Source organism: Lepidochelys kempii, chromosome 6 (genome assembly GCF_965140265.1).
Source record: "Lepidochelys kempii isolate rLepKem1 chromosome 6, rLepKem1.hap2, whole genome shotgun sequence".
Lineage (NCBI taxonomy): Eukaryota > Metazoa > Chordata > Testudines > Cheloniidae > Lepidochelys > Lepidochelys kempii.
Window position 1 is genome coordinate 120,103,712 of NC_133261.1, and position 27,899 is coordinate 120,131,610.

Below are 27,899 nucleotides of genomic sequence, written 5' to 3' on the forward strand. Positions count from 1 at the left end.
GGGGAGGGGGTGCACTGAGCCCCAGGGTTAGGGGTGCCCTGAGCCTGGAGCACTGAAAGGGGTGCACTGAGCTTAGGGCATGGAGGGAAGAGAGGGTGACTTGAGCCCTGGAGTTAGGGGGTGAGCCTGGGGCATGGAGGAGTAGGGGTACATTTAACCCCAGGGTTAGGGATGCACTGCTTCTGGGGCATGGAAGGGAAGGGAATGCACTAATTCCCAGGTTTAGGGGTGCATGGAGCATCAAGGATAGGAGGGAGGCTGTACTTAGGCCTGGATATCAGATGGGTAAGGGGTCACTGAACTTGGGAATGCACTGAGCCTGCAGACCATACACTGAGGTTTAGGGGTGAGCTAGGAAGGGGTCAGGTGAGGAGTGCATTGAGCCTGGTGGTTTGGCTGGGGAGTGAGCACCCTGCGCATCATGCAAGGAAAGGGGAAGCCGTAGAGCTCAGAGGGAGGGTGCTGAGATAAGCCTTAGGGAAGGAGAGGATGGGCACAGTAGGATAGGGGTTTGGAACATGGAAGGAGTGGAATGAGCACTTTAAGATCCTGCCCATTGCTGGTGGAAAGAACAGGATGGCAGCTGCACACGAGGAGCTGGGGGCTTCATAGTGGGGTGATGGGACATGGAAAGTGCTTTACCTAGGCAGTGTTAAGTGTCTTTGGTGTATGGGAGAGTCTGTAGGAGCGGCAGTGTTGAATTTGGGAATGTTTGCATTAAGGATTGCAGCAGAGATTGGCCTCAGAGAGCAGGTATCAAGGGGGTAACGACATGTCTTTCCCTCCCACACACCCCTCTCCTCCTGGCCTCTCAAATCATCTGTCTTCTTCCTGCCCTTTCCACAACTTCTAACACCCCCTGCACCAGCTGCCTGCCAGCACCCAGAACACATTGTACAGTATATGCTATTTTACACATTGCAGCTGGGCAAGGTCAAGTCCTAGAGCACCCCAGTTTTGTACCATCAGACCTCATATCTTAGCGCACACACACACTATTCAATCAGACCAGCCCGCGTAGAAGCAGCAGGGCCCAAGTCCCTTTAAGGTGGATGGTCATGGAAAGCCAGGACTTGCCCCCCCACGCCCTAAAAGGAGGCAGAGATGAAGAGCATTGCAGAAACCCAGATCTCAATACACTGCAATTGTCCAGAGCCCCATGCCATACTGCAAAATGGAACCTCAAGTGGCCTCCTCTCCACCATACCAGTTGCCTAGTACAGAGGTGTGAGAAGTTAGCACTCACTGACAAACCCGGTGAACAAAGTCAGCACCACAGCAACCCCTGCTGGAGTAGCAATGGACAAGACATCCCCTCTTTTAGTTCATTGATGATTAAAGATAAGGCAATGGCCAAGACGTGGTAAAGAAATAACAGCAGGTAAAATCTTGTTTAGCACCCCTATAGCAGTGTGCATCCTCACAGTGCCATGGGAGCACTAATTTCATTCCTACCCACACCCCCTGCCAGTGAAAAATGACTGTAAAATCTAGAGAAGAGTTAATAGCCATCAACTAGGCTCTCATGAGTAGTGTTATTATTTGCCCCAACCATCAGTCAGAGCCCCATTGTACTAGGTGCTGTACAAACCCAGAACAAAAAGACAATCCCTGCCCCAGGAGTTTATCATCCCAGTATAAGACAACTGGTAGATGCAGACAGGCAGGGGCACGAGGAAGCAATGAGAGTATCTGTCTAGCTGCTTCTGTGGCTCTCAACATTGCTAAAGTAACTGGATATCTTCCAAATGGTTACAAAGGGGCAGTACAAGGATAAATACTCAAGTGCCAAAGTCTCACCTGGTGTTAATCAGCAAAGCACCATTGAAGTTAATGGAACTATGCTGACCTAGTCAGTCTCTCTCTTCCTTGCTTCCCTGTAGTAGATCACTTGAATAGACAGTGATTTTTTCCTTTGTGTGGGCCAGTTATATCTGTGTCCACCCATCCGCAGACACACAATTGCCCTAAGGTCACTATTCCTCAGTGGTGCAGACCATGCCACCACGATCCAGGCCTGTGCAATAATTTAGCCTTGATCCAAAATTGTTCTCTACTTGATGCGATCACTGAAAATAACTCAGACTTTTCAGCCAGTCCAGAGCACAGAAGCCTGTCTTTTCAATGCAGCGAGCCACAGTGGGTGTGTAACTCCAGCTGCACCCTACACACTGCCTGCCTGTACAGCCCCTTTAGCAATTCTAGAAACCGGGGATCTATAATGCCCTATATGGTCTGCAATCTAGTTGCTTGAGATCATCACTCTCTTTTTTCCTCCTTTTCCACGGTTATGGGTCCCCCCAGATTTTGGCTCCGGGCTGTAATTGCTGCATAGCTGGCAGCAGGATAGTCTCCACAAAGGACCCATGTCTTTGAAGCCCTCTCCCTGCCATCATCAGACAGATTGAAGGAATGATTCTCCACTCACTTACACAGGCGTAAGTGTTCACTTCAGTAGAGTTACACCAGCTTTACAGTGAAGACAATGAGAGGAGAATCACATCCCGAGTTCCATAAATTGAGGGTTAACGAGCTAAATTTCAGCTGCTGTAAATCAGGTTTTTCCAAGTCCATAGGGCTATGCAGATTTAAGCTCGCTAAAGATCTGGCTCCGTTTGTTTCTGTGCACAAACACACACATTTTTCTTGCATATTTGGCTTTAATAAAATCAGACACGACCATATACGTATTTAAAATTACTTCCAAAAGTGCCAGTTCCTCTATTGAATTCACACTAATTTTGAATCTCAATATTCTATGACAATATGAAAGAGCTGGGATTTAATTGATTTAAATTACCTTTCTTTTTATAGTGCTGCTGGTAGCAATGCCATAGTTCAGGTCGGTATAATTTTAAAATGTACCATGTGACACAGCTATGACATTCCCTCCTCCCCCCCCCCGCCCCCCCACATACTCTACATGCCACTGAATAGAGGAATCCATTAGCAAAATACAATAATTCTTGAGCACTTTACAAAGACGTGATAATTAATTCAATAATAAAGTGTCTGTATAAGGGAGATAGAAAGAGAAGGCACAGAAACCCCATCTTTACATCTGTTTAAGAACTGAATGAAGTGCAGAGCTAGTCAGTGACAGCCGCTGTTCTGGAAATTGATTGCAATTTTTATTTTTTACATTTGATACAATTTCTGCCACAGATACATCTTCCCCTTTTCAGCTTCATAATGTTCAGCATACAGCCAGGAATCACTGTCGAGCTGTAATTTCCAGCTGAAAGGGCCAGCCATTCTTCCTTTGTCTGGCCCCAAGAGCCATTTTCATCCCCCGATCAGCATGAAAGAAGGTGTTGTTAAACACACATCTAGTATTTGCATTGCTTTTCTTGCCCCATTGTCTGAAGACTTTGGGGGTGGGAGGGGCCAGATCCTTAGCTGGCATAAATCAGCATAGCTCCATGGAAGGAAAGGGCTTTACACTAGCTGAGGATCTGGCCCCTCATTTGAAGCAGACCTGATTCTGGACCAGAAAGTATGGGAGGCTTCTGATATCTGGGCAGTGATGAGACAGAGGAAAGGGACAGCTACAGGAAGCTCATTGCAGTTACCTATTTCAGGGTTGCCTGGGCTTAGCATCTGGTCACCTCCTGCTCTAATTTACGAGGCTGGTGCAAGGCTACTTTCACCAGTGACGGCTCCGGCATGGCAGAGCTCCCATCCCTGACATTCCAGGGGTGGAAGTCAGGGATGTAGGAGGGAGCTCTGTCCCTTCACAAGCAATATACCAGTGGAGATTCCCCTTTACAGAAGAATTCTCTGCTGGTGATTTCTGGCCAGTTTAAGGCCACGTAGCACTGCTTAGCAGCACAAAGAGCAGTTACTAGAATAGAGAATCTGGACCGACATCTCTGCTGACACTAATATTTGAAAAATATAAGACCTAAAAGTTGGTACTGCACAGAATAAAACACCTAGACAGACCAATGGTAGATGCCTAGCTCTTTCCCTACAGCACGTGTTTGGTGACTCTTCTGAAAACTAGGCTAGGGTAACTGGGATAATACAGGTTTCAGAGTAGCATCCGTGTTACCAATTAATTGTTTAGAGGGACTGTGATTATACAAAATCAGATGATTATTTTATATTTTATGATAACAGCTTCTGACTTTGAAAGCGACAATTCCCAAATTTGCAGCCAGTCTTTTCTACCCAGATCTATTGCTTAGGGACACAGAATTAAGTTAATATATATAGCATCCAATTTGCTAAATGGATGCACACTGATTGCATGTACAAAAGCATCAATGCATCCATGCAAACCAAACCTAGGCGTCTGCAGTATTTGTAAAAACAGACAGGTAGGACTGCTTACAGAGAGATGCATACATGGTATACCTGTGCATACGCAAGGCTGCATCCTTAGCTGGGTGAATCAGTGCCATGTTAGGAACCTCAGCAGAACTGCTCCTACGTACTCTAGTAGAAGAATTGGTCTGAATTGTTTTGGAGGCTTACCTTGCCTGTATTGAAAAACTAGCCCCTATAGTTCTCCAGGTATTATATGTAGTTTCCTCTTCCACATCTTAAAACTTCAGTCCTCTGTCTTTGTAACATTTTTAAAGCAGAGGAGCTGGATTATTTTTATGCTGTAGTTATATATATTTCACTTTTGATGGTGATTTCTGGAACATTTCTGCAGTTTTTATTTACTTTTATGTGTATTAAAACTAATCTTTCAAAACCACACTGCAGATTATTTTAGGAACATTTTTTTTTTAATTTCCATGAAAAAAATTATCCCATTTTTGTTGAAATTCTACATTTTGATGAAAAATTTGAGCAAAAAATTAAAATACTGTGAAAAATTCACACACACACCCGTAAAAATAGTAAAATATAACAAAACTCTCATTGGGGGTCTTGGGAGAGCAAGATTTTCACGTAAACCGTAGGGCAGTCTCTGTGAAACCGCATATACTCTGCTGAGTCCAATTGCTCAGTTGGATTTGCTGAGCTCCAGCAGCTCCCCATTGAATTCAGTGGTATTCTTCCTGATTTCTACCAGTGTAAATGACAACAGAAAGCAAAGCCGAAAATTTATTTCCACAGTCACAGCGACAGTCAGGGATACACTTTCAAGAATGTAAGACTGTGCTGCGTGCCAAAAGCAAGTACTTTAGCGGTGGTGAAGACACACTTAGCAGTCTTGGAAAATGCAGCCCCCCATTGCAGCAACACAGTGAGTTTGAATAATGAGAAGATCCTTGCATGGATATTGGGGGGCTTCTGAACAACAAAGGCAGGTATGTCAGTTGTTCCCCCTAATACCCAATTTTATTAGTGTAACTACTATTAGCCCCCATCATTTGATTTACAAACTGTACCATAGAATGTCTATGGATAGAAATTCCATGCTTGAATAATGAGTATAGCAGTAGGACTATACTAGCTGCCTGGGATGGTGACAGTGATGGTGAAAGGCTCAGGGAGATTAGAAAGCCCAGTAATAATGGGAGATTTCAACTATCCCCATATTGACTGGGGAACATGTCATGTCAGGATGGGATGCGGAGATAAAATTTCTAGACACCATTAATGACTGTTTCTTGGAGGACCTAGTGCTGGAACCCACAAGGGGAGAGGCAATTCTTGATTTAGTCCTAAGTGAAGCACAGGATCTGGTCCAAGAGGTGAATACAGCTGAACCACTCAACCATAATGTAATTACATTTAAGATCCTTCAGAGGGGAAAAGGGGGGGGGGGGGAAGAGAGAAATACCAAACAAACCCACCACAGTATCATTTAACTTTGAAAAGGGGAACTACACAAAAATGAGGAAGCGAGTTACACAGAAATTAAAAGGAACAGTCACAAGAGTGACAGGTTTCAGAGTGGTAGCCGTGTTAGTCTGTATCAGCAAAAACAATGAGGAGTCCTTGTGGCACCTTAGAGACTAACAAACGTATCTGGGCATAAGTTTTCGTGGGCTAGAACCCACTTCATCAGCTGCATGAATACTGCTCCTGTATTTTCCACTCCATGCATCATAAAAGAAGCTTAAACTACACGTATACCCCAAATAAATAACAAAATAAGAGAACCAAAAAAAAAAAAAAAAAGCCACCGTGGCTAAACAACAGAGTAAAACAGCAGTTAGAGATAAAAAGACATCCTTTAAAAATTGGAAGTCGACTCCTACTAAGGAACATACATAGAAGCATAAACTCTGGCAAATCAAGTGTAAAAGTATAATTAGGCCAGCCAAAAAAGAATTTTAAGAGCAACTAGCAAAAGAAAAAAAAACTAACAGCAAATTTTCGTTAAGTACATCAGTTGCAGGACGTCTACCAAACAATCAGTGGGGTCACTGGATGATTGACGTGCTAAAGGAGCACTCAAAGAAGACAAGGCTGATGAGAAGAATCTGAATGAATTCTTTGCACTGGTCTTCACTGCAGAGAATGTGACAGAGGAACTCAAATATGAAATTGTAGAACTACTGACTATAGTAGGGAAGCTATTATTTAAATCAGAGGACTGGAGGATAGCTAATATAATGCTGATTTTTAAAAATGGCTCCAGAGACAATCCTGGCACTCCCAGAAAGGTAAGTCCAAGTACAGTACAGGCAAATTGGTTGAAACTATAGTAAAGAACAGAATTATCAAACACATAGATGAACATGATATGCTGGTGAAGATTTAACACAGCTTTTGTAAAGGAAAATCATGTCTCACAAATCTCTTAGAATCCATTGAGGGGGTCAATAAACCTGTAGACAAGAGTGATATACTGTATATAGTGTGCTTGGACTTTCAGAAAGTCTTTGACAAAGTCCTTTACCAAAAGCTTTTAAGCTAAGTAAGCTGTCATGGGATAAAAGGGAATCTCCTCTCATGGATCAGTAACTGGTTAAAAGATAGAGAATAAAGAGTAGGGATAAATGGTTTTCACAGTGGAGAGAGAGAGGTAAATAGCGAGTTCCTCTGAGGATCTGTATTGGGACAAATGCTATTCAACATATTCATAAATGAGCTGGAAAAGGGGGTAAACGGTGAAATGGCAAAGTTTGCAGATTATACAAAATTACACTAGATAGTTAGGTCCAAACCTGACTGCAAAGAGTTACAAAGGGGGCTCACTAAACTAGGCAACAAAATGGCAGGTGAAATTCAGAATTGATAAATGCAAAGTGATGCACATTGGGAAACATAATCCCAATTATAGATACAAAATAATGTGGTCTAAGTTAGCTATTACCACTCAAGAAAGTGATCTTGGAGTCATTACGGTTTGTTCTCAAAACAGCTGCTCAATGTACAATGGCAATTAAAAAAAAAGCTGACAATGTTAGGACCCATTAGGAAAGGGAAAGATAATAAAACAGATAATATCATCATTGCCACTATATAAATCCACAGTATGCACACACCTTGAATACTGCGTGCAGTTTGGGTCACCTCATCTTAAAAATTATGTATTAGAATTGGAAAAAATACCCAGAAGGGGGGGGGGGGGAAAGATGCTGGGTATGGAATGGCTTCCATGGGAGGAGAAATTAGACTGGACCTCTTCAGACTATAAGAGACATGACTAAATGGGGTAGGACAGAGATCTAGAAAATGGTGAGGGGAAAGTGACTAGGGAAGTGTTATTTACCCCTTCACATAATAAAAGAACCAGGGGTCACTCTATGAAATGAATAGGCAGCAGCTTTAAAACAACTGTACGGAAGTACTTCTTCATACACAGCAGTCAACCCGTGGCACTCATTGAATGGGGGATGTTGTGAAGGCCAAGAGGATAAGTGGGTTCAAAAAAGAATTAGAAAAGTTCATGGAGGCTAGGTCCATCCATGACTATTAGCCAAGATGGTCAGGGATGTCACCCCATGCTCTGGGTGTCCCTTTGCCTCTGACTGCCAGACTCTGTGAATGGATGACAGGGGGTGGGTCGTTACCACCGTTGCCAAATTTCATGCGGTAAATAAGCACCCGACTTTCACTATAAGCCAAAAATCAAGCTAATCCCATTTCAAAACAAGGCCAAAACAAGCCAATCCCAAAGAACCCCAACACTCTATGTGACTAGATCCCCCCCAGTGTGCAGTTGGGGACTGTGGTGGGCCTGCTGTGCATCCCTGACTCTCTCCCCTCCTTGCCCCACTGCTTGCCAGGAGCTGATAAAAAAAAAAAGCAACAAGCTACAACAAGCAACAAGCCACAAGCCAAACAAGCTACAAGCCAAAAACTAGCCAACAAGCAACTCACAAGCCAATTAAGCCAAAAACAAGCCCAATTTCTGCATTTTTTTCGAGGGTTTGGCATGTCTGATCATTACCCTTTTCTGTTCATTCTCTCTGAAGCATCCGGCACCAGCCACTGTTGGAAGACAGGATACGGGCCTAGATGGTCTGACCCCATATGGCCTTTCTTATGTCCTTATGATGGTTCCTTATATTCTTTCAGTAAGAGCTCCATGACCAGATACGATGGGTCTGCCTTTCTTCCCTTGTTTGTGTATCTTGTGAAGTGTGTAGAAGGCCCTAGAGGTGGGTTTGTGGGGGAGTCTGTCTTTTAGACTGAAAGTGCTGAAAGCCAGGACTGCTGTTATAGTCATCTTGTGCTCATATTAATCTCCATGGCTGCGGCTTCCAAAGATTGAGACTTCCAAGAGCTTTTGAAAAAGAAACTCTATTTCAGGTCTGATCTTGAAAATAGTCCAGCAAATACAAGCTAGATCCAAAACATCTTGGCCTATTGTGTGTAGAAACTGCAGATTTCTCCGATGTATTATGGTGCTATTCTGAGCCCAACAGAATGAATTACCAATAGTCATTGCAATTTTGTATTTCTTAGCTTTTGTGTTTGCTTCCTTTAATTTATGTATTGGTAATGCCTTTTGCATGACCTAACGATAACACACCTATATCCTGTACTAGTGTCTATATGGGTATTTCTTAATATAAAACGTACTGTTCTAATAGTTGATAGATTAATGCATTTGTATGTATGCCAACGCACTTGGACAGCGTGCGCGTGCGAGTACGTATACATTTGTTAATATTGTTTTGGAGGTTAATGCTGAGTCAGATCTTCTCCTGCAGCTAGTAGGGTTGCAGCAATGCAGGGGGAATAAAAGAGGAGGGGTGCTCTACTGAGACTTCCACCAATGCCAGATCCCAGATCCGTCCTGAAGGGAGAAGGGGTTCACCGAGCAAAGCTAATACGGTGTACGGAAATACTGCTTACACAAGACAAGGATGCTGGGAAGAGCAACTCCTGCCCCAGCCCCCCTCCCCGTTGATGCCAGGCCTGTATCTGCTGAGCGGTTCTGAAGGGATTGGTGGGGGGGCGGGAGGGGACAAGATGGCTGATCCAGTATTCCCCGCCTTTCCACATATAGTGCTGGTTGCACGTTTCAAATTTTGAAATTTAGGGGGTGGAGAGAAAGGAAGTAAAAAAAAAAAATCATGACATTTCCCCCCCGCCCTCTCTATCCACATGCCCGAAGTGCTCCTCTGAGTGTGACAGGAAGATAATGAGGCTCGATATTTCCTATGCTCATCAGTCTGTCCCAGGCGCTGTAAGTACTGTACCTTTGTTCTGAACAAAACAGAAGCGTACTTTAAAAATCCATCACTTCAAGTTGCATATAGATCCTTTGGATTAAGTCTGTTACAACATGCAAAAAAATTAAGACACACTGTTTTTGCATGTCTATATGAACCATCTGCTTAGACTTTATTGATAAAATCCAATAGCAACCATGTTCAGCATAACAAAATAAGATTATTTCTGAGCTTTGAATGGTCATATGGGCACATATAGTCTCAATTAGACATTTTGCAGAAGTTGGGCTTAATGCTTTTTCCAGTGACAGCTCATCTAGATATTAATATTCCTAATGTAGCATATAATTAGCAAGAGGCAATATACTACATGATCATGCATGCTAGTACATAAATTGATTAAACAAAGTTTTATCTTCACATAGGTGAAAAGCAAAGTGTAAACCCGTATCACTCATTCTTTAGTCACATTTTTCACCAGTTTTGCACTTTAGATCTCTCTTTCAAAGCCCACGTCAAACAGGTAAAATTATGGTCCTGACATTCCAGTCAATACTAGTTATGTATTAACTAGGCAGATGGTACAATTTCCTGTTTGATCTTTGAATGTTACAGAAGTGAAAAAGGAGTCGGAGTTTGATACTTCTTTCACACACACAATAATGATTCTCCTCCTGTTACTGTATCACCTTTGGTGGTGGTGATCACCAAAGAATTCATGCTCTAGAAGGCTTGCTTTATTCACAGAGAAGTTAGAAATCTGACATGTTATGAATCTGCTTCTGTCACCACTGCCTTAAGTAACCAATTCATAGATACAGCATGTGCTTATGCATCTCAAGTGCTGTAAGACGTACCAATCTCCGTGTTACTTTTAGTGCATACTCACCCAAATGTTGGTCTGCAAATTATTTAGAATGTTGCTCACATTGCTACCTGCTTGTGACTTGTGTTACTTATACAATAGCAATGAAGGGGGTGGGGGAAATGGGTTAAAACAATCCTGATTTCTCTTCTAGAGACCATGTGATGCTAAACACCATCCATTAGGCCTAAAATGCTGTTCTGTGAAAATACCGAGCACTATCTATTCATGTCCACCCACAAGCCAGGTGGAGATGGACCTTTGTAGGATGTGTTTCTAAAGGACATAGACTGAGCTAAATATTGTACAGGAGAAAGACTGTAGTATATATAAAGCCAGTGCATCTCCAGTGTCCAGCTGTAAATACAACGGTGAGACAATAAAACCTTGACTTGCCAGGAACGTTATACTGATCCAATATAGAAAGAGTCCAGTACACACTAGAGATAGCTTCTGTACAGTATATTCAAGTCAACGAGTCAGATAATTATTTCAGTGTGCTTCATGCAAATGCTGTTGGATACTCTACTGTAAAAAGTTTACATAAGATATAAATTCAATAAAATATTTAAAATGCTAAATCAAATAATTACTTCTTTTACATTTAATGATGGAGAGCAGGCTAAATTCTCTGCTGCTGTCAATGCAGTTACACCAGTAGAGACTTTGGCCCAGTAAATCTAAAGCCCTCTGACCGCACAGGGTCATGGGAAGTATGTGGTGCATATCTGTTTGGAAAGCTTGAGAGCCACATAATGACAGCAAAAGATTGGAGAACAGGTTTTATCCTGAGCACCATGCACGTAAAATATTGAACATTGCACATGAAAATATTGAACATCCTGACTTGGAGCAGATTTCTGCAGTTATAAGCAAGTGAAGATGGGTGAGGTGCAGATGTCTGGACATAGCAATAGGCCTGGACCAACTTATGATAGGGCTAGTGAAACGTGAGATTGGAGTTGGGCAAGGAGGACCTGTATGCATGAGATTTTTTTTGTCCCTACTAATTTATGAGTGCTGGAATTTTATAATACGAGAAGTCTCAGAACTGATTGGGGGGAAAACAGAGGTATCTTTGTTTGAATTCAAGGCTCATTCTTTTTGGAGTTAGCTGGGGTTCACCAAGGAATCCAGCTTTATGTGTAATCAGATGGAAGCTGAATCTGCAAGAAGAATGTGTTTGTATTGGTGAAAATAAGTATACCATATTCACTCTAACCTGGGTGCAATGTACTTCAAAAGCTCTTCTGAGGACATGAGAGTTTCCTTCCATCTATTGTTGTCCTTTGGTTTTGGCCATGTACACCTTCCAACAATTAAAACATTAAGTCAAAATAGGGAGCAACTCAACAGTGATGTCTGGAGAACACACTTGTCTTATTATCAGAACCCAAGGGCAGTACAGTCCAATATATTACTCAAGACTGTTGGCTACTATGGATATTACTAATAAGATGGCTGAAAACCTACTGATGGCTGAGAGTTCCTAGGGATAAATTGATCCTTGGTGCTAGAAGGTAAAACTTCAATGATGACAATGGAGTTGTGTCTAAATTTGTCATCCATCACCAGATCTGCTTTGGCTTAAGTCTGATTGCATAAGCTGGTATCATTGGGTATGTGCCACCTATATGACTGCACCTGACCCCAAAGCCCCCAGCGCATCCCACTTACAGACCTCTGACTCAACAGCTACAGAACAAGACAGGAAGGCTGCTTTTCTGTCTTTGAATAGGACCAGGTAAAACCTAGGGCTAGAACATTTAGGCCTCTGGAATTCTCTCTGTTCTCATTACTGAAAATAGGTCGACATGGGTACATTATTTTAAGTATGGCCCACGTTGGGTGTGATGTTCCAAGGGATTCTTGTTGGGTATTCATTTTGTTTTGTAGGTGCTGACTACAAATGGCAGTAATTTGGCCAGGCAATATGCTTCAGTACCACAAGTTAGCTGGTATCTCCACATTCACTCCTTATCTCCTGCAGGCTCCTATACAGTGCTCTCAAAACTATGCATTTGTGAAATAATACCCAAGCCTTGGTGTCTCCAAACTTCCTGAAGATAGACATTGACAAGCCTTCGTTGGTTCAGCTGTGGCATCCAGCTCTCTGCTGGTGCTCCGACTCCGATCTTAAACCTGTTTCTTCTTGTTCACAGCTCAGACACTAGATTACTCACTGGATCCAGTATGGTAATCATATAATTCTTCCCATTGTAAGATCATGCCGCCTACCCAGCAGTGTAGCCTGCTTGTATCACAGTTAATTTGTGTAAACACTTCCCTGTGTTACTCCTTCCTAGCTAGTTATAAAGGCAACCAGGGTGGAGACCACTTTTCCTAAATGACTATGCAAGTTAGGGTGTCCACCCCCAGTGGATGCTAAATTGGTAATGAGACACCTAATACTCATTTTAGCTGCTTACATGCCAATTGGAGCACCCAGTTATGGAAGTGGGTGCCCTCACTTAAGCTGCCAATTCTGAAAATTGGGCTTCCTATGATGTGTATGTAAAGATGTGGCTAGGGAGGGAGCTTTATCATTCAGGATGTGCAAACCTGGGGCCCGTTCCTGCAGGCCCTACAAGAAAGCTTTTTAATAAAACCTGACTTTGGGGCCAAATTTGACATAACAAGCATTACTCATCACTATGGGCTAGATTGTAGTTTTAGCAGAGAGCCCATATTTAGGGGGATCTGGAGGGCTGCCAGCCCTGGCATTCTAGAGCTCTCTGGCTGTGCCCTTGTTTCTTCAATGAATGAGTTTGCAGTAGGAAGGGAGGGACTGTCATACCAGAAGAGATGAATGGCCCATTGAGTACTGTCTCCAATACTGCCCTATATCTAGCTACTTCACAGAAAGGTGAAAAAGCCTGGCCAATTGTGCAACACTATACCACTAGAGAGGGAGAAGCAGGGCTTTGTGATGCCAGCTGGAGATCAGCTTGTGGCCCAAAGCATAACTGCAGATACCAACCTTATTCACCTGAGTGTCTGATCCTTTTTGGATTCTGTGCCTGTAGGTTGTATTGTAAAGATGACACGGTGTCATTGAGAGGCTTCAACAAAGTCACTCAAAATATTCACACATCTATTTATAGCCTCCCCCACCACCACCAAACACTTTAATTTTAGCTTCTAACATAATGGTTTATTACACTTGCAACAGGATCAATGTAACCAGCTGAATTATAAAAGTTAAATTATTATATGCCTCTTCTCAAGCTTTAAGACTAAAGCCTGTCACTGCTTTTAGAATACAGGCTGCTTTACTCCTAATAGGAGGCATTGTTTTGCCTGCAGACTGCCTGAGGTATGGGCAAGTATTTGTCTCCAGTGTTAAGCAGAGAATGGAAAAAATGCCCAGCTGTTTTATGAAGCCTGAGTTTCCCCCCACAGCTGTATTGTACTCAGTGTATTTCTCGGGAAAATAGGATGCTCTTGTGTGTTAAATCCTATTATTTCCTTGAGGCTCTCTCGCCCTTTGTAGGGTATAACAATAATCAAAGAACGCATTATATCGATAAGGCTGTAGTCATGAAGGGATGAATTGCGGCATGTAACTGCTGACCCAAGTAGAGGGCAACGTGTAACGGAGTCCCTCTAAGGTTAGCTCAGGAAGGAGTCCATCCCCCATTGGTCTGGTGTAAGTAACAAAAACCATTATTATTAAATTATTTCCTTCGCTGAGCAGTATACAGTGTCATTGTATGGTATCATACATTAACTAAGGGAGTCTATGGGCCAGAGCCTCAGAAATTGGCATAGCGGCATTGAAGTCAGTAGAGTTATGCTGATCTCAGCTGATTTAAGTCAGGCGGCTGAGGATCTGGCCATATGTAGCTGGAACACAGGCTTACGGAATCATAAAGATAAACAACAACTCCTAAAAATGACAAAGGCCTTGTCCACATTAGAAAGTTACACTACTTTACCTATGCCACTATATCTGAAGTGGTACAACTCCCCCGAGGGTAGACACAATTATATTGGCACAAATGTGCTTTATAAAAGGGAGTAAGTTGTCCTGCTGTAAGGGCCCTTTAAATCAGTAGAAGTGCAACCACACCAGTAGAAGTGTACTGCTATAACTATCTTTGTTTAAAAAAAAAAAAATAAAAGCCACCTCTCCTACCGACATAGTGATACCAATACAAAAATCTGTGTGCAGACCAGGCCTGGGTCAGAGAGAAGCTTGTAAATTACTACCCTAATCTTCAGATTAACCCACTGCTTTCCTGGGAGCCAATGAAACTGTAGTGTCAGGGTAACAGGATGTGGAGGGCCACATCCCATGCTCCAGCTACAAGATAGCTACTCATCTGGAAGGGTAACAGATTGCTTCATCTTTTTGCTGACCAGTCATCATATTAAAGTTGATGACAACTGTGGGACTGACAAATAAACAACGGCAACAACAATAAAAGCTTCAGCACACATGCTGGCTCCGAGGTCATCACCACCTGTATCTGAAGAATAGAGGCCTGCCACCAAAGGAAACCCTCTCCCTCCGCAAGATGTCACCTGAGATTCTGCTGAAGACAAAAAATCAATAGCAGCTAGAAGTGTTTAGTTCTTTGAGTTCAAAAACATCTGAAGACATTCATGACTGAATATCACTCAATTATGTAAAAGCATCAAGCTGCTTCCTAGGATCTGCCGGAGCTAAAAATACACCCAAGTATTGTCTGCAGATCCAAGAGACTGTAACCATTGAAACATTAGCCCTCAAGGAAAGCACAGGAAACTCAGAGCATTATAGGAACAAAGCTGTAGCACGGCAGAACCTCAGGGGTAACATAGGCCAAGTTAGAGAAATAACTGCCGAAAGTAATTAAGACATTAATGAAAAAAATCTAAAACAATCTGAGAGAGTATAAAACCTTTGCAAATAGGCAGCTCTGGGGCCCAGTTCGTTAACAGATTAGGGCTTCTCTATAAGTAGAGTTATTCCCGATAAGAACATCCGCACATGAAGTTTATTCTAGAATAAGAGTGCTTTATTCTGGATTATTTTTAGTACAATCCAGATTATTTTAACTCACTGGATTACAGTATAGTTCAGAATAAGGCACTCTTATTCTGGAATAAGAGTATCCACACATGGAGTTTATCAGAGTAGTTAATTTTCTTTATATTTACACACTACCTTATTCCAGATTAGCTTTCATATGAAGACAAGTCCTCAGACTCATCTCTAGGGATCTCAGTTGAAATTCAGCATTACTATGAGAGAAAATAAATTTGGTGGCTCACTCTATTTGTCATTGGGGCACATTAAAAAAAAAACAGCAGCAGAGGTTCTACCATGACTGTCAGTTTCTGCTGAGGAGAGACCCCAGAAAGGAACAGGTCACAACTGGGAGAGGTGGACTGGTAGAGATCAAGTGATGTTTTCAGAGAACCTACCCGCAGCATGCTTGGCTTGAGTCGGTGCAATTAGTTCCTCCCCTTTGAAGAATACAATGCATTTTTAAAAAGGAAAGAAAAACCAAGTAGGATACAAAGAGTCTGGTCAACAGTGCTAAAGGGGGGTAGATTATCCAAAACCATGAGCATAAGGGGAAGTCACTGTCAACTGACACTACAGCAATTCAACCTTGGCCCACCGTTTGCCGCACCTCACTGAGTGTTCCGTAGCCCCAGCCAAGCCCTGCCCTGGGGTCCTGTGGGATCAAGGATTGGTTTTCTCTCTGCATCTCAGGCTCCTCCATACCCCCCAGGGATGGCGCGCACAGAAACACAGGCCTACCACTCATTGCCATTTCTGAGCTAAGTGCTGAGCAGAAATCAGAATAAAATGCATCAGAAGGCGGTGTCGAGAAATGAAAGCGTCTCCAAAGACTCATCTACCAACCTCCTCAGCCACTTCTGCGGGGGGAAAGAGGTTAGAGAAATGACACACTGCAGTCCGCTTTGCACAATATAGAATGGGAGCACAAGTCCAACTTCATCAATACGAGTAATAACCGAGTCCAAGACATCTCTGCAAAGCGCCACGTAGGACAGGGGAAATTGGCTCAGGTGGGAATATGATGCTGCTGAATAATCAGCTTACTCTCAACAGGAAAATTAGAGAAGCAAGTCATTAATAGTAGTGCAACAAAAACGAACATAACCCTGCCAGAGGAAGCACTGAAAGGGAAGTCTGCTCCACTGCTGCATTTCTCCACATTTCAGCAGAAACTAGATGAACCGCAATGATGTGTTGCTCTGGACTGAACCATTCTATTGATTAACGGGGTTTAAATAATTCTGAGCACCCATTTACCCACTGAGCAATTTTCCTTGGAAGGCACCACGAAAAATCACTGCTGTAACAATTGTTACAAAAAACCTACGCCTAACCCCAAATACCTTAGCCACGTATGCAAAATTAATACAGTTTTTATTAAATTATGTATTTTGCTGTACTGTAGCCAACTATTTTCTCTAGTGTACATATATTTTAAAATCAATTCCCCTTTATAATGTGACTTCAAAATGGATCTTGGTGCGAAATGTTGCGGAAGTCCCAAACCAGTTATCTTCACTCCTCTGAAAAATCATCTTTTCCAAGGCTGAGTGAGGATGGAGTTGAAAAACACCACAGATTTATAATCATGTATATCATGTATAATCTTCACTAGTGGCTGAAACTTTGTATCAATATGGAATTCCCCTTTAGAATGATATAATCGCATATCACATTTTGCATCTGCAGTAGGTTAATAAGCAAAATGCTGTAAGTTCAGTATTATACACACATCTCACATAGAACAGTTATTTAAAAAGACACTCGTATGTACATTTTGTGCAGGTCAGATAAAAATGATGCAAAAATTACAAACCATAACTAAACACAGTGACTACTGCCATTAAGCAAGGCAGTTTACTGTGCTTTTGTCCTGAAGGGGAATATATTAGAAACGTGTAATAAACCCTAGAATGCAGGATTTACTACTTAACTGAGCTCCTTTTTCCTTTCAGTCAGTGATTCAGTAGCATGAGCACTGCAGCCAAGAAGGAATTCGTTTGCTAGATTACATGGGCCAGACCCAGCTCTGGCTGCTTCGTGCAGCTCCAGGGGTGCACAGCAGCTGTAATGGCAGCTTCCCTAGGAAGTGGAGGGTATTCCTCCTACGAGGGAGAATCTCCAGGTGCAAAAGAGCTAATATAGCAGAACAGAAGCACAGCCAGAGGAAAGACTGTGTGGCCCTCATGCCAGCAATTCCCATCTGCTGGACTGGCCCTGTGGGGACAGAGGTGGCCCAGGTGTAAGTCAGAGCTGACCCCAGCCACCTGTCCTCCCACCATTACCTGAGATGCAATGACCATAGCTCAGATGCAGCCCAAGGCTGAGGCTTATGTTAGGTCCTGCATAGCCCCAGTGAAGTCAGTTTCAGAGTAGCAGCCCTGTTAGTCTGTATTCGCAAAAAGAAAAGGAGGACTTGTGGCACCTTAGAGATTAACCAATTTATTTGAGCATGAGCTTTCGTGAGCTACAGCTCACTTCACTGGATGCATCGGATTCATCCGATGAAGTGAGCTGTAGCTCACGAAAGCTCATGCTCAGATAAATTGGTCAGTCTCTAAGGTGCCCCAAGTCCTCCTGTTCTTTTAGTGAAGTCAGTGAGACTCATAGGGTGCCACAGAGCAGAATTTGGCCCTAATTCTCTAAGTGGGGGAAACAAAGAAAAATAGAAACTGTGAATCAAATTTGAAAGCCTTTTGCAGCTGAGTATTTTTGTGCTTCACTATAGTCAGTAGGAATGGAGAGACACCAACTGAAGGGTTTAAGTTAGAGCCTTGGCAATAGGTGTTATTTGAAATTGTTTAGGGATCTGGCACCTATCTTCATCTGGTAGGACCTGTACAATCGTATGGCTCTGTGCACTAGGGTCATGGCTCCTATTACTCAGCAACAGCTAGCACTGGATCTCTTGATAATCAAGAAAGAAAATTAGCCTTCTTCCTCTATCTACTGCCTCCACTGGGTTTAACTCACTTTGGAGGCAGGAAAAAGATGACTATTAAAACTGAAAGTGCCGCTGCGCTCTGAAGCGTGACTACCTAAAAATCACCTCACCTTAGTAAGCAGATCTGCCCTTTGTGGGTATGCAGATACAGGCGTGAACTGTCATACTTTTCTCTTCTGTTAGCCCTCCAGGGCCAACACCTCTGAGAGACCAAGTGGGATTCTATTCCTTCTTGTGCAAACACTGCTTGAGATGGGTTCGCACAAGGGGAAGTGATAGCACCAGGGGTCCTGCAGAACCCTCCTAGTGATGTCAGAGAAGGAAAAAATTCACCTTGACTTTCAGATCTCTGGAATATTTTACGGGAATCTTGAAAAAGCACTTTTTACTTGGAGCAGATTTGACTCAGTCATTGAAAGATAATAAATATGAAACCCCACTATGCACAGAATCATTCTTTCAAGTGAACCTCACATTAAGAAAAAAATAAGAAGAGTGAACAATGATCTAGAATAATCGTGGTTTAGGCACCAAGGCAGATGTGCAGCTTGTTTTGGTCTCTCTCTCTTTTTGTTGTTTTGTTTTCACAACAATAGAAGCCACAAGCTAAGAAAATAGGGAAGCATCTAAACATGCATTACATAACTACTATGTTAAATTGACACCCATCACCTCATACAAACATCTGGTGATATAGGTTGCACAAGAAATAAAACATGCTTACTTCAAATACTAGTAAATAATACAAGAAAGTAATGGCAATCTCTAGGCACTTAAAAGTTTACAGAGAAATCTTTAGTGCTTTCCCATGCTACCTGAAAATATATTAATCAGTCTTAAGTGGTATCAAATGTTTCTCTCTCGGATTTAGAAACACTGTAGTAAAAGGAAGAACGAGTGGCATGCAGTGCTAGACTAATGACGTCATCTGTGTATCAAGAACATTTGCATACATCAATAATAGGAATGGAGGTGGGAGAAAGACATTACACCAGAAGAAAATAGCAACAAAAATAATTTAGATCAATGAGGCATTGACAGCAAGAGGGTAAAAGTAGCTTTGTGTTTTTCATAACCACTTCCCTTCTGGTTATCGTTTGGGTGAGAAAATGTATGAAAACCCTCAAAGGCAACAGGTAAATTTTCTCACTGGGCCCCAGCACCTACATTCACTGAGTGTGCTGAGTTTTAAAAATTCAGTTAAAATAGACCCGGATGGTTCATAATGTTTGCTATGGGATGGCTGCTTTCAGCGGGGTGATTATGGGAGGATCCAGTGGGTAGTCCCAGGAGCTCAGGGACCATTAGGATTCCAGTAAGGTATGCCACCTGCAGACCTGCTGCCCTTTCGTTTCTTTCATTTCTTGCCAGTGATTTTGCTCTTCTTCTCCGCTGCTGTTCTGACCCATAGAAATCCAGCCAATCATCTCCTTGCGCTTCATGCTGCGCCGGTTGTATATGGAGATCATCAGCGTGACGTCAGAAAGCTGGAACAGGGCAACTTGGAAGACGAACGTCTCCTTGTAGATGGGGTTTGGTTGGCCTCGACGGATGGATGTCTTGCAACGAGACATCTCCTGGCCCATGGAGTTGAGAAGGCAGAGCTTTCCGTAGGTGTCTGGGACAAAAGAGAGAAGAGACACTGTTTAGTTTTGTTGCTACTAGTGAAGGAATATCAAGGGGGCAAATGAAGCAAATGGGACCTTTGTCCGAGTAAGCACTGAGTAAAAGCGGAAGGTCAGATCACCTCTTTCCATCATAAAACCCATGGGAGGGGCATAAGAAGGGAGGAAAACTCTGAGGATTTCCTTATCATTCAGTCTGGGTGGGCAGGCAGGGTCTGCTCCTTGGCCTCATGTAATAAACTTCAAGTCTGGCCCTAAACCCTACAGGTCTCACTGGGAGGCCATGACCATCTCCATGGAATCTTTGCTCCAGCTGAGGTCCCAGCACCCCCTCTCCATTTCCTGGCAGCATGGCTCCATTGGAATTTCTACACCAGGGCCTCCCCTGCCTACACTTGCCTCTCATGACTCCCCATTAAAAGGAGGCAACCACTACCTACTATCCTGGACAGATCATGACCCCATAGACAGCCCTTCATAAGTTCCTGAAAGGGGGAGGCAGGTTCCATGGAGGCTGCTGACCACTCTCCTCTTTCTTGTGGGAGTGGAGACATCTGCATGCAGTAGCATGATCTGGCCTTAAGTAAGGATTTCAGAGTTTGTCCCAAGCCTGCAATAAAACCCTCTTTTTGCTTTTCCTCCCGAGTGCAGCAGAATCAAGGTCAACTTCATTCATTGTTCAAATTCTTTAGTGTACAGACATCTGTATTAACTACATTACTGCTGTGCAGGGGGCTGGACTTGACTTCCAGTCCTACATTTCCATGATTCTAGGATAATACCACCACTAACATCAAGTGCTTTCTACAGTCAAAATCCCCAATCTCATCTCATCCCACAAATCCTGCTCAGTGCAAGTTTACAGACTATTCCTGTTTGCAGGTCACTTTGCCAGGTCAACCCAGCTCTAACCTTTTTAAACATCAAAGACCAAGGTTCTGCAATTTAATATCACCTCAGAGAGCACAGAAGATAGGAAATAAATTACAACCCACTGTCTCCTTCCTATAGCAAGTCTATCCTTTTCTATTCCTGTTTGATGTGCTATGTTACGCACTTATCTGCTGAGAAACACAAGGTGTGAAATTACACTTCAGGTGTGAAAACACTTCTGTAGCTCAAAAGCAGGGCTCTCCATTCCTCAAACTGTTCCACTGAAAAAAGCTGTCAGGAAACTGACAACCGAGGAGTAAATTGTGAGCCTGCACAGCTGTACAGCTATCAGGTTATTGCAGGAAAAGTTCAGCCCTATCACCAGCTAGCTATGGCAATTTGGCTGCCAACATCACACTAGAGACAAAGTAAATCTTGCCAACAAAAATCTTCTCCGTAGAGAGAAAAGGAGAGCAATTTATTCTGTCATGAAATAGTCTGCTGATTGTGGCTGGGAAGGAAAAAAACCCACTTAAATACAAGAAATGTGAATAGTCCATGTGGCACAAAGCAGACTACAGGTCCCATGTACTTTACTGAGAGCTGAACCCTACTTTCTGCGGGATGGCTTGTGATTTTGATGGCACAAATCTGAATCCTGCAGAAGGTTCAGATACATTAAAAACAATACAGAGTTTGCGGAGGGGGGGGGTTGTTTTTCTTTTTTAGCTGGACTGTATATGAAAACAAACAAAACAATCAGCACAGGGTTCCTGGTGTTATACATGGGGATTTTAGTTTATTTTACCTTGCAGGTGTCTGTACTGACAAAGCATAGCTGCACTGTAGAAATGTGTCATCATGAAGCCAGGGGCTCTGGCTGCCGCTCAGGGTACTATGGGGGCTTCTTGATATTAGAACTGGTTGTGGGGGAAAGTTTCAGGAAATTTTGGGGAAAGTTCTGCCCTTACACAAACATGCCCTTGCTGCAGAAAGTTTGTTTTAGGGCAGGGGCAGCTCCCAGGTAGAAATTCCAAATGGAATTTTAAAATGGGTTCCAGTTAGGAACTAGGTACAATGGCTCTATTCTTGGTCTACTAGTTCCTGGAACTACATTTACTTCAACTGAACCCAACAGTGGCCAAAAGGAAAGGACTGAAATCTCCACTGGGATACTCAAGGTAGGTTCTGGACAACCTCAGAGTCTTGACATTTGGAGGTTCCCCCACAACTAAGGTGCACCAATGACCAGTGGGTTCTAGCATGAGAACACCCATATAATTTCACCCGGTGAAGTCAGACAGGATTTGAAGCCAGCTGGCTGCAGCATGCTTCGCTCACTGAAGCACCCAGTCCCTGGGAGAAGCAGCACTAACATTCGCTCTGGGAAAGAGCTCATGCAACTAAAGCATAATACAGATACCTCTCTGGATGTGCTAAGTGTCTGTCTTTTCAAGAGACGGGAAACTTCACTATCAACGCTTCAGGCAACAAGAAGCAGGTTTTTTTGCTCACCTGTCAACCCCAGAGAGTGGGAGGGGAGGGACTTTAACTGAGAGTGAAATCCCTAATGTTTCAGCTCCTAGATCTAGAGTTTAGCATGCCCATTGTGTTACATTAACGTATGGCAATGAGTGTATCAAATAAACATTACTATACAGCTTGTAGAGGGCAGCATTCTCAGCGACAGAAACAGTAACTCAGCTGTAGCCGAATGAAAACAGCACTTCAAGCTTTCGTTTCTTTACTTATTGGGTTAGCACCCATTAGTGCTGCTTTATTTTATGACCTATCAGCACATCCCTTGTAAATCCTGTTCTTCAGGTTTGTTGCAGATTTGCTGCAAACATTCACCTCCACCTGAAACTTGGGCTTAATAAGATTTTTACCCTGGGGACTAGTTTATATTCTTGTACACACTTTTAGAAAAAATCTTTTGGCTTGTTTTAAAGACATCAGAATGGTGCTGGTGCTAGAATCAATATATATCCAGCTGCAAATGTATTCCTTTAACTCAAAAATAGCTTTGCTTTGTATTTTCCAAGATGTGACTCTGTAGTACGGATTCTGCTTTTTTATCCTTCTTACACATTTAAAATAATTGAGTTAAGCGAAGTTACTGGGCACCATTGACTACTGGGCGTATAATAATCATTTGAACTTCCATTGCACTTCCCACGCAAAATCTCTATGCACTTGCCAAAAGTTAATGAATTTACCGCTTGATTTTCAGCTATGCCGATCACCCACCATCAGATTCTAAGGGTTATTTGGGGGCAAATTCAGGGGTGGAGAATAAAGGATGCTGAAAGATTAATTAAAGCATTCTCTCTCTTTCTTTATTTTTTCCTGGCAAAGCAACTAGTTGTAATGCTGTCTGTAACTCACTGGCGAGTGCATATTGCCTGATCTGCAGGTGATAGGAGTCTGGATAGCGCCCTACCTACAGAGCTTGGCTGGACCTGTAGCAGTTCTAGCTTTTCACTCTGGAGGTTCCCAGTTCAGTGACCGGTATGTTGGTGTGCATCCATAGACCATCATCTTTGGAGCTGTGTGGACTTTTACTGCCTACCATCTTATGCTCTCCTTATGTTCTACAAATTATCCCAGGCACTACAGAACGTTTTTTTAAAGACAGAAGGGAAGGCAAGAATCCTACTTTACTTCTCACCTGAAACTGGTGATATTTCTTGAAGGATTCCATAAAAACCCTGACACCTAAAAGTAATATGAATTATAGTCAACTGCCATTTTAGCTCATTTGCCGGACCATATGACTCTCCTGAGGGGTCATGGCATGCCTAGCCATCCAGAGAGGGCTACAAAATCTGCTAGGTAACCTCTAGAAGGGACTGGAGAAGTTTTGATTGGTTTCAAATGATCATGTGGGGGCACCCAAATCCTAACTGACAGTGGTGAGTATGGGGAGCGGTGTCACTTGTTTGAGTGGTAAAATATGCCCAGAGAAAGGTTTTGTGCTAATGAATTATGCATTCTCATAATTTAACCCAAATTTGGTCCCAGGCTTTTCTAGATTCACACCTCTCCCTGTTCAAATTCCGATGACAGAGAGCTCTTAATTCACACAGGAAATAATTAACAAAGGTGTAAACACATCAGGCATCAGATAAAATTTAAGACCAGTCAAGGTTTCAAGTTCCTCCTAAAGCAAATCAGGACTGTGATATCAAGGTCACACCTGGCGCTATCTCCTAGTCCTCCTTGTCTTGGTCACCTCACCCCACTCAAATACCGTACAAGGTAGGAAGGATCTTTTAGTGGTGGGGCACTTGACCGGGACTCTCGAAACCTAGGTTCAGTTCTTGGCTCAGCCATGGACTTTCTGTGTGACCTTGAGTGAGTCAATTAATCCACCCTGTAGTTCAGTTCCCGAGGTGGGAATAACAGGACTGCCTTGCCCTCACCAGGGTGTTAAAAGGATAAAATCTGTTAATGATCGTGAGGCACTTTGATACCATGGTGATGAGGATCATAGAAGTTCCTAGCTAGATAGTCTGCGGTATCCTCTGCACTTTTTGCCCCCACTACTCATAACACAGATTCGTTTTTGTTCATCAGCCATTAAATCTCGATTTGTGGAGCTTTTCCTTTCCGATTTTGATTTGTTCATTCTCTCTCCCTCCCCCGCCCTCTCTTTTTTAACAATAATGCTATTGTGTTTGTTTAATGGGGTTAATATGCTGCTGGTATGATAATGATCATGTGTGGTTGTAATTATCATGTGTGATTAATTCTGCACTTGCTGAAAGGCTGTGAGGATTGTTCTTACCAGCGAGGAAGCCTGAACAATAGTGTTCGACAAGGGGCATTATATATTAACATGAACCCCACAAGAAATGCACAGAGGGAAAGAATTAAGATTGTGTTGGAAGGAGAGAAATCAAACAGAACAGCAGGAAATGTCTGGCAGCTCTTTGGGGCAGGAGCTGTCCTTTTGTTCTGTCTGTACAGAACCTGGCACAACAGGGTGCTGGTCCATGACTGAAGGTCCTAGACACTACCCCAGGACAAATAATAACAAATAAGACAAGGACATTTATCAAGGCTGCAGGTCCCAGCTGTCACTCACTGTAAAATACCCCCACTTAAGTGAGAATACCGGATTTTTGAGGAAAACACCCAGGAGACTAAAATATAAACCCCAGAACCATCCCAGGGGCCCACTAAAACAGTGTGAACAGAACATGGAAGGAAAGGAGGATAAATTCTTCTCTTCTATAATGGACGGAAACATGAGCACAAGCTGATAAGTTTTAGGAGGAGTAAATAAAACAAGATACATATAATACATACATCGTTAGCGTTAAAATGCGGAGAGGGTCATCACGGAAAAAGGGACATACTACAGAAAAAACACTTGTGTGACACTTTCTCGCGGTGCCTGGGACTGTGAGTCACCTTGTTAAACCCCTGCTTCAGCAAGAGAGAGACGTTGGGCTGGGGGGATGAGGTACGACAGCTCCCTGACACCACCAGCCCATTAGCCATCCAAACAAACTCCTTGGGACTGTGCCAGCCCTCTCTTTGCCTTGCCAGTAACAATAGGTAGATACACATGGATCACTTAGGGCCGGATGCTGCAGCCCCTCCTTTGGTTTGTATTCCCAGGGTGCCCAGTGAAGTTAATGGAACTACTAACATGAGAAACGACTGCAGACTCACGCCTACAGCCCGGCAGGTCCAGGTGAACAATTCCTGAAGTTCTAGCTTGGACCAAACTACTTTTAAATGCCACTTCCGAGTCCTTCTTAGGAGATGCTGTGTCAGAAATTCAAGCAGCAAAAAAACTGCTCACGTGCATCATAATGTTGAGATTTAAAAAAAAATTAACGTTGATGGATCACTGTCATTTTTGAAGGATAAATAAGGGTGGCTGCAATATTTAACTGACTCAGTTCAGCGCTCAACAACATTTTGTTTTGAAGGTTTTGTGATGCACAAGATAAGTCCGGAGGGGAGAAATCATTCTTTCCTTGTTCAACAAACTGTCTCTTGCAGCTTTTGCAGACTCCAAGATGCTGCCCTCTAAATCACTGAGGTCCAAATGTAGTGCCTGTTGGTGTGGAGGCCTCCCCAGGCACCAGAACCACTGTGGATTCGGGGAGCCGTGTAGGGGGCATGCATGCCACATGAGGCCTGGAGCTCAGTTATGGAGGGCCCTCAGTGGGGCAGAGAGCCGGGTTGGAGTGAGGACAGAGCATGGTAGGGTTGGACTAGAAGATTCACTGCTGTGTAGCTCCTCCTACTGTTTCCCCTACACTCTGGTGAAGGCGGTGGGTGGATGTGGGTTGACTAATAGGCGGCAGAGGAAACTAAAGCCATTGGACTACAGCAGTGCTTAATTTGTGCCAGTGCTGAGCCCCGGCACCTCCGGGCTTGGCAGTTCGTAGCCCCGGCACCTCTGGGCTTGCCGCATCAGTTATGAAAGTAAAAAAATTGCTTGAGCCCTGGCACTTCTTTCATTACACATGAAGCACTGAACTGCAGTAGTATCCATAGAATAGCTCTGCAGCTATCATGCAGTCTGTGTGCATGTAGGGGGGTGGGAAAGATTCTTTCCCTCCTGCTGCCTCCCCTGAGCATCTGCCCAACGCCATCTGGAGAGTAAACGTTACACTTCTTTCGACAGCTACTAAGCTGGCAGGGGCTATGACATGGGAGGTTACTCCTGCACTCCATGCTCTCTCTCAATGTCTTCTCGCATGTCTAGTGCGCATTGCATAGCAGTTTGGTTTTCCACTGCCTTTTACGTTAGCTGTCCCAAAGCCCTTCACAAAGCCCCATTATGCTGGAAGCTCCTGTTACGCCTTTCAAAAACAGCACTCTCAGCACTGGACCCCAGAACACGTTTAACTGAGAGAAGCAATACTGGCCAGGATTCTACGGCTCTCTCCCTGCTCTTCAAAAACAAGATGGGATTTTTAGTTTCTACCTGGAAAAGGAGGCTTGGTTTAATATCTTATCCAAAGAACAGCACCCTAATCAGAGCAGCTGCCTGCATCTCATACTACTTCATTGGAGTGCCAGCAGTGATGATGACTGCAGTTTCTAGCATGGGGTTTGGAGCCAAGTGTTCCCTTTTTCCAACCCCTTTTGCTCTCTTTTTGATAGGTTTTTCCCTCACATCACATTACCAGTAATTTTCCAGGCATGCAAGTACAGTATAGAACAGAAAATAATGATGTGATTTTGGATGGGGAAGCATATTGTGACAGATATGGAACTTCCCTGCAGTAAATTATGAATATTGTATGCTGGCCTGGCCACAGGGATGGTGTTTATTGTATGACTATATTGATTTAATGCAATAGTGAGCTGTCTGGATACAGGCAAGAAGTAGGAGAAAGGCTCAAGATAGCCACTTATCAGCAAATACTTAAGTGCTAAGGGACACTGCCAGACTTATTTGCTTTGCTGACACTGTCAGAGTCTCCAATCAGCCTACAAAACTGTTTTAACCAGCAATAATCAGAACCCTGCAAACATGAGAACAAAGAACTTGGGCAGGTTTTAATACAATGTCTTCGCAGGTATGTCTTCATTGCACAGGTTTCAGAGTAACAGCCGTGTTAGTCTGTATTCGCAAAAAGAAAAGGAGTACTTGTGGCACCTTAGAGACTAACCAATTTATTTGAGCATAAGCTTTTGTGAGCTACAGCTCACTTCATCGGATGCATACTGTGGAAAGTGTAGAAGATCTTTTATACACACAAAGCATGAAAAAATACCTCCCCCCACCCCACTCTCCTGCTGGCAGTAGCTTATCTAAAGTGATCACTCTCCTTACAATGTGTATGATAATCAAGTTGGGCCATTTCCAGCACAAATCCAGGGTTTAACAAGAATGTCCTAAACCACCTCCCCACCCCCAGACAGTTCTTGTTAAACCCTTGATTTGTGCTGGAAATGGCCTACCTTGATTATCATACACATTGTAAGGAGAGTGGTCACTTTAGATAAGCTATTACCAACAGGAGAGTGGGTTTGTGTGTGGGGGGGTGTGTGTGAGAAAACCTGG

The 27,899-nt window shown here is 43.2% G+C and overlaps 1 protein-coding gene across 4 annotated transcripts in view; it reads right to left on the minus strand.

Moving 5' to 3' along the window:
- Nucleotides 1-17,959: 17,959 nt before the first annotated feature.
- SYT16 (synaptotagmin 16) overlaps nucleotides 17,960-27,899 on the minus strand; it is a 142,312-nt gene continuing 132,372 nt past the window's right edge. For all 4 annotated transcript variants that reach the window (XM_073349902.1, XM_073349901.1, XM_073349900.1 and 1 more), the window contains one exon: nucleotides 17,960-19,980. In XM_073349902.1, coding sequence (XP_073206003.1) covers nucleotides 19,667-19,980 — 314 coding nt within the window. In that variant the 3' untranslated portion in view covers nucleotides 17,960-19,666. The remainder of the gene's footprint in view (nucleotides 19,981-27,899) is intronic.